The sequence below is a fragment of the Melitaea cinxia genome, chromosome 25 (genome assembly GCF_905220565.1).
Source record: "Melitaea cinxia chromosome 25, ilMelCinx1.1, whole genome shotgun sequence".
Classification (NCBI taxonomy): Eukaryota; Metazoa; Arthropoda; class Insecta; order Lepidoptera; family Nymphalidae; genus Melitaea; species Melitaea cinxia.
Genome location: NC_059418.1, coordinates 2805323 through 2821428, shown reverse-complemented (window position 1 = coordinate 2821428; position 16106 = coordinate 2805323). Strand labels below are relative to the sequence as shown.

Below are 16106 nucleotides of genomic sequence, written 5' to 3'. Positions count from 1 at the left end.
TATTTGTTTAATATTTTTATATTTTTCTATGTTCTTTCAGCATTTTCTTTTTTCAACTTCTCAAGTTTTGCAGAATCTTCTTCTTTTAATTTCTCGCTGTACTTCCGTTGACGTTCTGCTGAAGTCATTGTTTCCATTTTCTAGACAAACAATAATTAATTAATTCGAAAGTAAAAAAAAAAGTAGGAAAACTACATAATCTACTTTAACTTTGCAGTAAAAAACATTGAATAAAAAAGAATGACCAAAATGAAGTTATAATTGATTGAGAGATATCTACTAACGGATAAATAAATAAGTTGGGCAACGCGGTTCCACCCACGTAGACCACCAGTAATTTACACTAAGCTAACTCATAAAAGTGAACTTTACAGTAGAGGCGTATAAAGGGTAAAACGTGATAACTTTTATATTAGTTAAGTTACTTATTTGAATTTTTGTACACTTAATAGTTAATTTATTCATTGCAATGTGTCATATGTATCTTTTCTTAATTATTTGTATTTTTTGATTTAGCACAAGTTAGCCGTATATACATGTAATTCCTCAAAAAGATTTTACATATCAAGCACGAATGTTAGCGTAGTGTATTATGGGAGATCATAGTGCTAAAGAAGTGCAATACAATACAATACAATTATACTTTATTGTACAACTAAAAACAATACAAGTAACATAAAAGAAAAAGAAACAAGCGAGAAATAATAATAATAATAATAACAAAAAAAAAAAGAAGTGTTTTATTTACTGCGTTCCAATAATTATTTTAAAATATATTATACATTAATTGTAACCTTAGGTATTAGGTGTTTATATATATTCACAAGATATATTATTAAAAATTCTTATGCTAAATAACAAGTTACTAAAGTTAGCTTTATTTAACCAGTACATGCGTCACTAGCGCATATCGTATTAAAAGCTATATCTGTCTGATCTGTGGCTAATGGATAAGTTACGTTATAATTTTAACTTACCGTTGAGCTATAATACATGTGGTTTTATAAATTCTTGATAAAATTCTGTAGATAATATTGTTTATTGTAGATAAATGTATATAATTAAAGCAAAACTAGTATAATAATTAACTCTTTATTAAAATTTCAGGTAAGTACTAATTAATTACCGATAAGAGATCAGATCATTCACAGTTCGACTTCGTATATTATGTTTAAATCAAGATTGCACATAATTTTGTTAATCTTAATAAAGAACAAAAACTTCTACGTAAATATAAATAACATAATTTAAATAGCACGTACTTGTAATCATTAAGTAGGTACTTATAAACATTCAAACCTCATCATGTTTAGTTGTTAATAAATTCCTATAAAATGTATGATACTTTTCGGTATGATATTGTTATCACAATAATATTTTAAATCTTAATATTTAGCTACATTAATTATTAACAAACTTTTGTATGCTTTTTCGGGAAAAGGTTCCAAATGGGATGATCTAGTAGATGTCTTTTAAAACATTGTATATTTTGATTGCTTTCGTTTTCACTTAAACTATATTTATATTCCAACAACCCGTAATTATCAGGAGTAAATTCATTTTTTTTTTTACTTTATTCCACATAATTTTAGAATTATTTAAATTTTTATTCCATTTTTTTGCTAATATTATTTTTAAAATCAAATATCATGTTTTGGTTAACCTCGATGACATTATATGGATTCCTATTCACCTTTGCCCATCGCACTAGTAAATACCATTCATCTGGCGAATATACCTCTTTTTATCTAGCAGTCTTTTCTATTTTGACTAGCCCGTTAGCGCAGTTTGTAGTGACCCTACTTTCTGCTCCGAAGGTTGTAGGTTCAATTCCCACCCCGAGTCTGAGTGTGATATAAATATTTATTTATATAATTATATATGTATTATTTATAAGTATATTTATCTTATTATATCTTCATTAAAAAAAAAATTGCAGCTAATCTTCATTTTAAAGATTTTAGCAGCAAATAAGTACATTTAGTAAACAATATGGTTACCATTTTGTTCCCCACGGTTGTCTGACCGTAGATTGACTTCGCGAACTCCCTTAGAAGATAACTTATTTAAGAAATCGTATAAACAACTAGCCACTTCATTAGGTCCTTTCTTAGCCGTCTGCTCATCCCACATATGACAAAATGCTTCTTTTGATCCCATATTGTAAATTGTAAAGTTATATACAGAGTGGGGATGACAATACAACAAAAATTGATAACACCGGTAATACTACTTTATAGGGGTATTTCAAAACCATCAAAAAAGTCCTAAGGTCAAAATATAAAAAAAAATTTCAAACAAACTAAATAAGAAAAATATAATAAAATTTTATTACAACATGTGTAACTATGGGTTCACTGACCTTTTATGACGCGCGGTGCCACAATGAACTACTACTTGGGTTGTTTGGACGGTGATAGTACTAAATTTTTAAATTTTCGATATGTCCGCCATGAACACTGATGCATAAATTATATCTTCTTACAATGTTATTAATTAATTTTGACACAATGTCGCCATTGGCGGTCATATTTTTTAATTTAATAAAAGCTCTTATAATTCTATTTTTTAACTCATCAACTGTATTTACTTCTGTTGAGTACACATCGTTTTTTATAAAACCCCACAAAAAGAAATCCATCGGCGTGAGATCTGGTGATCTCGCTGGCCACCTTGATGGTCCATGATGGCCAATCCACTGCTGTCCGAACATTTCCGATAAACGTTCCCTGGCAGACACAACTGAATGAGCAGGTGCTCCGTCTAGCTGATACCACATCTGGCTGTAAGCATCTAGACTAAGCTCGTCAATATAATCATCAACTGGTCCGTTTAGGAGTTCCAGAAACTTATCAGAATTTAAACTGCCGTCAATAAAAATAGGACCAATTATGGTTTTTCTATGTATGCCCGCCCATACATTTACCGTAATCCTGTATTGGTGGGACGTCTCCCGTGCTAGATGTGGATTCACGTGTTTCCAATAACGAAGGTTTTGACGGTTCCATAAACCATTCCTTGTGAATGTACTCTCGTCCGTCCACACCACATTGTACAGGAAGTTTGGGTTATCAAAAACTTTGTTTAGCATCCAGCGGCAGAATGCTTCTCTAACGGGCTTGTCCCTTGACAACATTGCATGCACTTTACTGTACCTAAAAGGCCTCAGTTTGTCACTTTTTAAAACATTATGTATCGTTTTATGATCCACACGATGTAGACGTGCTGCCTTACGCAAACTGGTTGTTGGGTTATTTGAAAAATAATCTAAAATTTCAGCATCCCGCAATCGACTTGCACGTGGAGGAGAGCAGTATCTAAATGCGGGATTAAGCATTGATTTTCCCGTATCCTCTGGAAAGCATTTGTAATAGTGCGGCCATTGGTTCGACAAATACGGGTGTTCCTATATCTCTCCCGGTACTTCTTTATTGCCAAATTAGCATTGCCGTGACATTCTCCGTAAACAAAAATCATGTCAGCGTACTCCGAAGCTGTGTAATTGTAACGTGGCATTGTAAATAAAAAAAAAACTATTGTTAATATTAATACTTAAGCGTCTAATTTCGCACAATTCACTCAATAACTATTAAACTAGGTACTTATCACTATAAAAATAAAGCGTTAAATGTCGCACAATTCACTTAATAACTATTAACTAGGTACTTATCACTATAAAAATAAAGAGTTAAATATCGCACAATTTACATAATAACTATTAAACTAGGTACTTATCACTATAAAAATAAAGCGTTAAATATCGCACAATTTACATAATAACTATTAAACTAGTTACTTATCACTATAAAAATAAAGCGTTAAATATCGCACAATTCACTCCAAGAGTTTTTCGAGATAATCCAATAATTAATTAAAATTGACAAAAGAACGCTAATAACATCAAGAAACATGAGTATCTAAATAGAGACATAGGGCTAGGGTATCTAATAGGGCATAGAGACCACTGGCCGCTTGTCGTGTACGCAGCGAGCCTGGAAAAAACCAAAAACATGTTATAACATGTTTTGTTTACGCTAGCCTACGCACCAGGGCTGCCAGATGTACGATTTTAATCGTACTCATACGAATTTTTTTTTTTTGCATTTTTACTCATGTACGATCGCTAGACTAAGATCGTACGCAAAATGTACGATTTTTATATTCCTATTACCTGGAAGCATTTCATAATTAAAGAAACGTCATCCACCGGCAAGCATGAATTTCGTTGAATTTCCCAACTACGTAACGCGTGCCTAGATCTTTTACTTGAATGAAGACTCTGAAAAATCATATAAAGGCTGTATTTGTTTGCTTTCTAATGAAACTTATAATTTCTTTTGTGATAATAATTTCGACTTGAAAAAAAAAATACATTTTGAAATAAAAAACAATTTGAAAATTATAAAATATTGCCTGAATTTGCTTTAAATTTATTATCTTTTCCCCATCACAGTGCAATCTATAATATGAACGAGCATTCAACGAAGTTCATTTAATCAGAACAAAACTTAGAAACAGTTTATCCAATGATACACTTAAGGGCACATTATTAGCCAAGCAATTAATAAGAAGAAACGAAAATTATACGAATTTTAAGCCAACAAATTATTTTGTTAAAAAATATGACTACAGAAAATTTTCTATGAGTGTAACAAATAATTTTATTTGTAACACTCATACAAAATTTTCTGGCAGCCCTGGCACAGTCAGTTGTCCGTGACAATCTCTCAAGGGGGCCTTTGACGGTCAGTTGAACTGATCAGTCCAACTGATCAGTTTTTCGCGTCAGTTGAAATATTTGCCCATTGACTGGCGTCACTCCGGCCCTTCAGTTTTCGTCCGACCGGGCTGTTTAAAGGACGTGTAGGTACTTTTTGTTAAGAAAAAAAAAAAATGGATTCTGATTCCGAAGAAGAAACGTTGCTTATTACAGTGGCTACTGTTTGTTGCCGTATCCTGACCAAAAAACAAAAAAGAAAGCAATGGATGAAAGAATGGCTTAAAAAAAGAAGTCAATATACTCACGTCAATTTGTTAAATGAGTTATCGCTACCAAGTGACTGGCGAAACTATTTAAGGATGGACGAAAATACATATTTTAATCTTTTAAAACTTGTAACGCCGTTTATAGTAAAGCAAGATACTAATATGAGAGAAGCTATTAGCCCTCATGAGAGATTGACTGCCACTCTTCGTTTCTTAGCATCGGGAATAAGTTACGAAGAATTGAAATTTCCAACTGCAATATCTCCACAGCGTCTAGGAGTTATCATGTAAAGCAGAATGCCGCAGCATATGAAGCCAGAAACATGTAAAGCAATACTCAGTGTATTAAAGGATTATATGAAGGTACTAATAAACGACTCAATAGTTTAACTGTTAAAGACGTCACATATCATGAGACCCGAGTTGAATAATTACGATTAAAAGCAGCTATGATTACAATTTACAAAAAGAATCATGATTACTTTCAATATTGACTACTCTTATTATATAAAATCAATGGTCTACATCAGTCATACTCAACCTTTTTATAGGAGCCAAAAACACGTTACAGTCATGGTGTCGCGGGCCGCAAGCAAAAATTATTGAGGTTTTAATAAAAATGTAATTCCAAGTTAAACAGTGTAGTCGCTTTATTAATGAAAAAAAAATAAGTTTTTTCAAAGATATATAAGCGCTCGCGGGCCGCAGGTTGAGTATAGCGGGTCTAAATGAACAGTTTTTATTATTAATTGTACCTTATCTGTTAAAAGTTATAAGTATGTTAATTTTCAATCGATTGTGCACGGTGTCATTAATTATAAATGTATTTATTTATTTCTAAGCATTATTTTTAAGTATTTATATAAAAAAAAAATGTAGCTATATTAGCCGGCTCTTATAAATATATATACACATATTACACCCAGACTCGGGCGGGAATCGAACCCGCAACCTGCGGAACAGAAAGCAGGGCACTACATACTGCGCCAACGGGCAAGTTTTACCTATTACACAAGCATTACAGCATTACATTGCTTACTGTAGGAAGAGACGACCGTGTATATATGTTATAAATAAAAAATAAAAATAGTAGGGGTGTAAAATTAAACTTCCGACAAAAGTTAAGCCGATTCTTTAATTAACACTTTTCAACTAAACTATTAAACATTCTTAGTTTTACATTTAAAAAAAACAGTCAATTTTATTTATCACTTCTAGGCTTAAAAATCAAACATTTCTTCATTGAATCACAATCACTTTCTGCGACGATTGGTGATGATAATAAATTAGCATAGTCCTGCTGATCCAAACAATCTACAATTTCATTAGCGTTATTAATAATAATTGCATTTAACTCTGACGGCCGTCGTAGCCGTTGCTCTGGAGGCTGGTAGGATAATTCAGTTTGGGTTGCTGGTGACCGTAAAGTCATGTTGAACTGTTCGTTCGGTGACTGGTAGGGTGATTCAGTTTGTCTAGATGATGATCGGTAAGGTCTGTCTAACTGTTCATTCGGTGACTGGTAGGGTAATTCAGTTTGTCTAGATGATGATCGGTAACGTCTGTCTAACTGTTCATTCGGTGACTGGTAGGGTGATTCAGTTTGTGTAGATGATGATCGGTAAGGTCTGTCTAACTGTTCATTCGGTGACTGGTAGGGTGATTGAGTTTGTGTGGATGGTGTTCGGTAAAGTCTGTCTAACTGTTCGTTCGGTGACTGGTAGGATGATTGAGATTGTGTGGATGGTGATCGTAAATATCTGTAATAGGATGATGAAGTTTGGGTGGACGGTGATTTAGATGGTCTTTCTAAATACGATGACTGAGATTGGGCGGATGGTGATCGTGATCTGTTTAAATGTACATGATCCGTTACTATGCGGGATGTGTAGTTTAGATTGTTAAATTCTGCATAAAATATAGCATCATTGATAATTTTCTGACAGTACTTGGCAGCGTCGCTGTTCATCGTTCTCAACTTCGCCAAAAGCACTAAAAGTTGGTCTTTTTTTTGCAGTCGATGAATCTAATCTCTTTGAAATTTTAGTCAGTACTTCACAAACTTCATTTTTTTCTTTTCTTTTCAAATTTTTATTATTCAACCGAGGAGGTGGCCCAGACCGCGGCGATATCAGCGAAGCTTGGTCTTCATTCATGTCTATGTCCTGAAAAATATACATAACTTTGTTACAGATGCCTGAAACTGAAGCTGAATGGCTTGCTATTGCGAGAGGGTATGAGGAAAGATGGCAGTTTCCCAATTGCCTTGGCTCAATCGATGGCAAACACGTCCGAATTGTACCGCCACCTGGGTCTGGTTCCACCTTTTATAACTACAAAAATTTCTTTAGTGTTGTGCTCATGGCCTGTGCTAATGCAAATTATGAAATAATATGGTGCGAAGCTGGTGTTAACGGCAGAATATCTGATGGTGGAGTCATAAAGGAAACCAGCTTTTATAAGAAATTAAATAATCGTGAACTGAATATTCCTAACAAAACAAAACCCCAAACTTGTTCCAAAGCTTTGCCGTTTGTTTTTGTTGCTGATGAAGCATTTGCATTAAGACCCGACCTTATGAAGCCTTTTGGTAAAAATTCAATAAATACAGAGAGAAAAATATATAATTATAGATTGTCACGAGCAAGAAGAGTAATTGAAAATGTTTTTGGAATATTGTCTACTCGCTTTAGAATTTTTCATACTGCTATTAATTTAGATTTGCACCGAATCAAACTTATCGTCCTAACATGCTGTATTTTACATAATTGTTGTATTGTCATCCCCACTCTGTATATTGAGCTTACGCCTATAATAATACACGCTTATGTTACAATGTGGTGAGCTTAAAACTTTTTGAAATTCAAATACAATATAAGCTACTTTGTTACTAGAGACAGCTAACAGTTTAGATTCTAATTTAAACTTACGAGAAATTTCCTTTTCAGTTTCATGTTTAGTAAAGTTTTCTTTCAATTTATCTGTAGGGCTAGATTATTTTTGTACTGATGACAGAGGTCACATTGATCTTTTTTTTAGTAAATGAAAGCCTATCTTCAAATTAGCATTCACAATATCTCTATACTGTCTTACTGTCTGTACTCTAACGTTTAATTATTTTCGGCACACCACTCAACATACAACTTAAACATTTTGGAAAAGATAAAGAAGGATCTAAGTATTTTTTACTCTTTTTTACTTTTTTACTCGTTTTCTAACGTAATGAGACTCGACAGGGACGAAAGAATCAACGTGATCTATGACACTGTGTTTCATTTTATTTGAAATTACATAGTTGTGGTTTTTATGACGACCTTTGTCATTAGTGACATCCGTAAAATCATTGTTGATTTTTCGTATGTCAGTATAAACAAAATCTTTACTAATATCAAAGGTGTTTAAGAACATTGTTTTGCAAACTTTTAATAAAACGATGCCATTGCCAGAAATTATAGGAAGGTGATAATTCAAAGTGTGTGATCGACGACTAGATTCGCTTTCAACGTTAGTGGCGGTCTTTTTACTCTTTTGTATCACACACTTGGCAATGAATTGCCATTGTTTAACGTGCTTACCAGTATCCCAGAACTTATTAAACAGGTCAATATAATCTTCTTGGCTTATATTATTATAACATTGCATACGACAATTGACACAACTGACTTTAATGCTTCTCGCTGCTTTAGTTTTTCCTTTTGACGTAATATACTTCAATTCTTTGTTACACAAACGTTTTCTTTTTTTAACTATCCATTCATCTTCATGTTTAAGACGTTTGAGACATCAGTCCTTTTTTTAGATCTACGTTTAATATTTTTTGAGGTTGATACTGTAGAATAGTCAACATCATTGAACGTTGCAGACGAGGAAATTGAATTAAAGGGAGTAGATGGATTGTAGTACCTGTTTATCGCCTTATGTTATCACAATATACTAATATATCTAATATCCTTTAGTATGTTGAATGACATTAGCCCATTTTGCCATATCTGTTATACCGGGAGCCGGTATGGTCAACAGACAGCCCATTTTTGAGATAGACTTTTACTGTAACTGGATTTTCTCCGTATCTAGTAGGAATCAAGTCAATTCAAGTTAAAAATCTTATTGTAAATTGAATAATCTTTATTCACTTTCAACCATTTCTATATAAATACTCAATTATAGCTAACATAGAACTTTCAACATAGGGTACTATGATATTTTTAGATAAGTTTCGGTTATAATTTTAATTACAACAGTATTTGGAAGTTCATAAAATATTTTATTTACAACTTATCACATTAGGTATAAAATACAACTCAAACTTCAAGTGCCACCATACATATTTTTTACACAACACATGTTCTTAATATAGTCACAAAGAACTGCCACTTAACAAGTCCTCAAAAGTGGGTATAATATTTCAACCTAATTTTAAATGACTTATGCCGATATGGACTAAGATGATTTGTTTATTAGAAACTTAAGCTTATAAACTATGTATTACAAAAGTATCGCAGCACTATATTACATATATCTTGAGTAAGAGTTAAACAAAAATAACTCAAAAATTTGGGTCAAAAATTACATACATTTAAAAACGTAGTTTTTGGAAAAAATATTGCAACTAACGGAACTTTTAGACATTTTCTAATATTTAGATAGATTAAAGCATCAAAACAAATCAACAGAACAATACAGTTCTAAGAAATATTTCAAGATGTAAGTTGATAAAAGTAGTAAAAAATGGTTCATTTTGGTACCTGAGAGGGTAAAAAAGTATGGATACGACTTTTCGTATAACATATTTTCAAGGTATGGTTCTCACGAGTATAGTGTTTGTTTTTTTACTAATGTACATTCAAAACATTTTTATCTAATTGGGGTATATGAGCTTTGCACTTTAATATGTTACACATTGCATAGGTAAAAAAATTGCATTCCGGTCACATTCCGGTAACGTAACGGTCAGTTTTTTTAAAAACACCAAAAATGATAAATATAAATATACCAAAATACTAACCAGAGAGCTGCCAACAGAATGTTTTGAACGCTAAATCTAACGTTTTTTGATAAATTTACCACTGCATTTGAGTAGTTGATATTTACACATTTAGTATAAGTACTTTTATAAATTTTTGCTAATTCAAAAAATGAATATTGCAGTCATAGCTAATGATAAGATCAAATATAGTCCCTGATTTCGTGGGATATTGCTTGTAGAATACAAGGGTTAGCAGCACTGATATTTCTTGTAGATTAAAAGGGTTGGCAGCACTCTCAAATAATGATGACTGTAATCCAAACGAATGACGCAACCGAGGGAACTACAATGATATATTTTACCCAAAATATTGCTAATAATAATAAATATACATAGATAGATAGATATTTTTAATGAAAATGAAACCTACGTAAATAAAGAAATAAATACGTAAAAATATTACTTACAAATACATAAATATACATATCGATGCCTAACAGCCAAAAAGGGATAAGCAACATTTTTTGAGAAATTGAGTTGTATACATAGTTAGACGCAGAAAAAAACGACGATTCTAACTATGTATACAACTCAATTTCTCAAAAAATGTCGCTTATCCCTTTTTGGCTGTTAGGCATCGATATACAGCCTTAATTGTCTTACTGTTTCACGATTTGGACAAATATACTTACCTTCCTAATTCCCACTGAACTGGCGGCATAAAGCGTTTCAGACTCCTGTGTGTTCCTGAGTAGCTGTGCGTATAGGTATACTACTGTTTGTGTGATGTGTTACTGTTAAGTGTGATGTGGCTCAAAGCAGGTGAACACGCACAGTGGAACATTGCACTGCCTGCAATATGCAGTTGTACGTTTTTTGCATACAGCGCAAAATCTGCGCTGGCGTTCGTGTTGTTTTCCGGCCAGAAAGTCATACTGAGCCGGAAAATGTCCCACTGGTCGAGCTGTACCTGCTGAGGGTGAAAGTGGCTTGTGTTTTGCGACCAATTCCCTTACCAAAGTTTCACGGAACCTTCGGTGGGTAAGAGGTCGCTGTGTGCGGAGGAGTATGAACGCATTCAGGACACTAACATTTAACAGACGTCTGAAAAACTTTTTGTACCACACCCGATTCCGCCGCCTTTCTATTGGGTACATGGCAATCATTTGATCTTTGCGATCAACACCACCCATGCACACATTGTAATCGGGTACTATTGAGGGCTTTAGTACGTCGCCACACTTCACCGTTGTTAACCCATGATACGTCGAGATAAGAGAAACGAGGTTCTTATCTCGCCATACCACCAGATCCACATCGCCTGAAGTGCAGCCACAAACTTGGCCTACAGCCAAAGCTCCCTTGGTCAGATTAGTCAGTTCAGTGGGAACAAACTGACGGTTCAAGCGAAGAGTGCCAACACAGTCAAAACCCCGTACCTTTAACTCTCGCGCAAGCGCAGGAGAGTTATAAAAGTTATCCATCCAAACCGTGTGGCCCTTGTGCTCAAGACCATTGAGAAGTTTAAGCACAAGTGCCGGCACAACCCCAGACAAAGGACTATCTTGTGGAGATTCGTCATGCCCTACGTGCACTTCAAACCGCCACAAATAGCCAGTCTGAGACTCACAAACCTCGTAGGTTTTGATTCCGACTGTGGCTGCTTTATTTCGGATGAATTGATTAATATCTAACCAACCCTTCCACTGTGTCAGACTTTCGTCTAATGCAATATTTTGTGATAAAATATATAACTGTTGGAACCGCTGGTTAAGATGATCTGTAATAGGACGCACCTTAAAAAGCTTTGCCTCCGATCGCGTCATTGTGTGTGGGTTGCAGTCATCATTATTACAGAAGTGGAGACATTTAGAAAGCAAGAAGTAACGGTCAAAGCTCATCGTTGCTGAAAACCCAGGAGAAGATAATAAATCCTGGGCTGTATTCCAGTATGAGTCTGCACGTGATTTCACAATAATTCCAGTCGCTAGGAGTATTGCGAAATACACGTACAGCTCATCTGGATTCGTATCCCGCCATCGCGTGATACGACTGGTTGGCAAAAGTAGCCCCTGATGAATTATGGCCGTTACCTCTTGCTGAGCATATCTATTTGTCTCCATTGAAATGTGTTCCATTATTTGGCGATCCCATATAGCAGTAAATGCCTCATATGGGCTCGCCAATGGAACTGTGGGACCACAATTAATTTCGGAGAATGGTTCCCTTCTCAATTCAGGAGGAATTTGAGATTCTGAAAACCCTCTCCACTTAAAATCAAACTTATTGTATGGCTCGGCGCTGGCTTCGGGGTCGGCACTGGGTTCAGGCTCTGCGTTGGGTTCGGGCTCGGGCTGGGCGCTAGGTTGGGGCTGCAGGCCGGAGGGAAGTTGAGGTGGCCACTCAAAGTCTATAGCAGCGTTTATCGGTGGCACCTCAGTGTCTTCCTCAGACATAAAAAGTCTTTCAGTTCTCCTCAGCAGATGCACTGGTTGAACTAAATCTTCATCTTCATCTTCATCATCGCTGTCAGCATCCTCTTCACTGCCTGTATAAATAATAATAATATACTGTAGTCTGTTTTACCTATGTAAACAGATATATATATATATATATACTACTAAAAGATAGGTCTGAAAGAAAAATATTCACTTACCATGATTCAAGATTCGGGCAATTTCCGCGTCCCTCAAAGGACGAGCCCTGACGGCTGATGATGAAGATGAAGCCCCGTCTGGAGGAATCCTTAGAAAATAAGAAAATCAGTACCAGTATCGTAATAACTAAAAATATAATTTTGCTCATTTTTGAACTTACAAGCACCGCCTCGAAGCCGGAACCTCCTCGCCCTTTCCAGTAGAGTCATTATTTCTATAACAACAAAAAGATGTAAATATTTTTTCTTGTTTCATAAAATAAAACTTTAGAAACAAATAAAATAAAATGAAAACTTACGCGGGTCTCTTTACAGTGGTAATTCGGGGAGTTGACTGCCCGCTCCCACCACATTCAACATACCTGCAAATATAGGTATTCCATGTTAATTGTTACGGTTGATAACTAATTGCATTTGAAAATTTAAAAAATAACAGTATACTTACAGAGCCGGAGACGGTGGAGCCGAGCACATCGGAGACTCTTGACTCGTAGAGGGGGAGGGGAGCACCATTTCTTGTATGGACGACCATAAGGATTGGTATCTACAAAAAAAAGTGTTAATTTTATTACCATATACCAGAATAATGAAACACTTACTATAGAATAAACTATAATAATTTAACATTAATTTACCCTTCAGGTACTGTCTTCACTGACTGCAGCTCCCTCCTCCTGCTTTCATGGAGTGGCCTTTCCATAGCATGAACCTCGTTATAGCTCTGCAACGATCCACTAGTTACACTGAAATATAAATTAATTGTTTAAAATACTTTATTCATTATTAATAATATTTATAAGCATTTTGTTAGTAAAAATAAGAAGCAATTACGAGTCAGAAACTGAGGGCCTATGAGCACCAAGACCAGCAGTACCAGCACCAAGACCACAAACACGACCGCCGCGCGTGCGGACACGGCCCCTACCCTGCGCACCACCTCGAACCCCGCGCGTAGTCGCTCCACTTCCACGTCGTTTCCGAGATCGTCGTTGTCTTCTTATATTAAAAAAGCAGAAAAAATCAAAGTTCATGCAAACACCGAAAAAAGAAACAATGCAAAAGAAAATAATGCAAAAAATAAAAAAGTGCAAACATATTTTTTCGTAAAGCTTCTTTAAAAATAGCTCAATACAAAAACCAAAAGAAAAACCGATAATGAAAAAAATTGCAAAAATAAATTAAAATTTTAATGCATACAAAAACATTCCTGAGGCATATCCATACTTAGGAAGCATCCCAGAAACACAAAAAACATGACTGTCAAACGTATGCTGTTGACGTAACCGGCTCCCGGTATGAGACTATGTACTTTACATTTTCATTACAAATTTCATGTTTTTGAAAGAAATATAATGCTACCTATGAAATATATCAAAACTAATTATTTTTACGTCTTAGATCTAACATCAACTTGCCTTTTCATCCATTTTTGGTTGAAATATGACGACAATAAAATCGTCGTCACGTGTTCGACATTGAACATGCTGATAGTTACAGACCGATTTTTAGTGAAAATTAACAGAACTATTATATAATTTGTATACATAATCAATAATTACTTACCCTTCCATCGTTTTTTCTAATATTCAGCGAATCACTTTAAGATAAAACACAAGTTTTCACCAACAAAAAAAATAAGTAGTCACCTAGGCGATGGCGGAGTTTTGACTGACTCGTGTTTAAATTTTTTACACTAAAGCTGCGCGAGATTTTGGCTTCACTAGTCAGCCTGTTTCTTCTTTATGCATTTGTAACGTGTTAGAAAGGATAGGGTATATACAATGACGTGCTTTAGAGCGATTATGAGAACACACTTACCCATACCGGCTCCCGGTATGTCAACAGTTCCGGCGAAAATGTGTTTATACCGGGAGCCGGTGTTTCAACATACGAAAGGATATCTGTTATCTAACCTCATGTCTTAAAATTCTAATTATGATATAGGTATATATATTCAAAAATAAATTTTATATATTTAATGTTAGGGCTAAATAGCTGTTTTGACTAGTTGACTACAACATACATATGTTATTGTATAGCTTATGTATTATTTATCTTTCACATTAATACCTGTATGGAAAGTTTTACATATCGAAAATTTTAATGATGTAAACAATATGTGAATACATTAAAATATAGATGTGCTTATTATTAAAGTTTAAGTTTTTTTGAGTGCCCTAATCTCAGATATAAATAGACCAATTAAAAAAAAGTCAGTCATATATTTGTTGTGGACAACTCGGAAATCGATGACGTAGCAGTTAATTCGAAACCGCAGGCATCTAGTGTATAATTAATTGTTATGATATTATATTAAAGACTGAATTCTAAAATATTCATACAAGTTTTTTTTATGTGTTCAAAAATAAATTGTAATTATATTTTTGTGCATATTTAATCTGTTTTATTAAATTTACTGGTCTTGTTATTGTTTGCATAAAATTGATTCTCGAATGATAGATCGGAAATTAATGTGGTAAAATGTGTGACAAAACTAGTTTAAAAAAATACACAATAAATAGCTGTTACATTACAGCCTATACAGTCCACTGCTGGACATAGGCCTCCACAAGTTTACGCCAAAAATAACGTGAACTCATGTGTTTTGCCCATAGTCACCACACTGGGCAGGCGGGTTGGTGACCGCAGTACTGACTTTGTCGCACCGAAGACGCTGCTGCCCGTCTTCGACCTGTGTATTTCAAAGCCAGCAGTTGGATGGTTATCCCGCCATCGGTCGGCTTCTTAAGTTCCAAGGTGGTTGTGGAACCTTGTTATCCCTTAGTCGCCTCTTACGACACCCACGGGAAGAGAGGGGGTGGCTAAATTCTTTAGTGCCGTAGCCACACAGCACAGCTGTTAATGATACTTTATTTATGAAAAGAATATATAATAAATACACTTTCTGAGAAACTTAGGACAAAAATTAAGCATAGTTGTAGGTACATGGGCCACATGAGCAAACATAAAGTAAAAGTTGGTAAATAATCAATCAAAATTCAATAATAATTCTTCTATAAAATCGCTTATGTATGTTTTTCTTTGTTTGGTTGAAAAGTACACGCTTTTTTTAACTATATAAATTTAACAATGTGTAGAATTGTGACACAACAAACTCGAAAAGCCCGGGTTCAAGCTAACCCCGTGCCTTTGTGACGCTTCGTCCAAAGTGCTTATGGGGTTAGATGGTATGGTGGTAGTGGTGGTTATAATGAGATTACGCACTACCACTGTATATATTACGATTACAGTTCAGAAGGGGTGTGTAGTAAATTTCGTGTGTGTAACCTTTATGCAAGCCGGGTCGTCGTACACAGAAAAGAAAGTCTAATTACAGCACTAAGAGACAGTTTAATACACAACACAACAGAATAGAGTACATTGAACGACACACTAACAATTCACACTTAGATATTAAATAAATAGCAAGCGAAGACAAAGATCGTAAACGAGACGTAAGCAAGTAAGTACAATGTCGATGTCGGTAGATTCGAAAAA

At 34.7% G+C, this 16106-nt stretch overlaps 2 protein-coding genes across 2 annotated transcripts; both read right to left on the bottom strand.

Moving 5' to 3' along the window:
• Positions 1-26: 26 nt before the first annotated feature.
• LOC123665890 lies at positions 27-3136 on the bottom strand. The gene is made up of 2 exons (XM_045600120.1): positions 2591-3136; positions 27-140 (listed from the first exon to the last, which is right to left on the bottom strand). The coding sequence occupies exons 1-2, from the start codon at positions 3134-3136 to the stop codon at positions 27-29; spliced, it is 660 nt and encodes a 219-aa protein (XP_045456076.1).
• A 3051-nt stretch (positions 3137-6187) lies between these two features.
• Positions 6188-6955, bottom strand: LOC123665888 (putative uncharacterized protein DDB_G0290521). The gene has a single exon (XM_045600119.1). It carries the CDS (start codon positions 6953-6955, stop codon positions 6188-6190), a length of 768 nt encoding a protein of 255 aa, XP_045456075.1.
• Positions 6956-16106: the final 9151 nt, after the last annotated feature.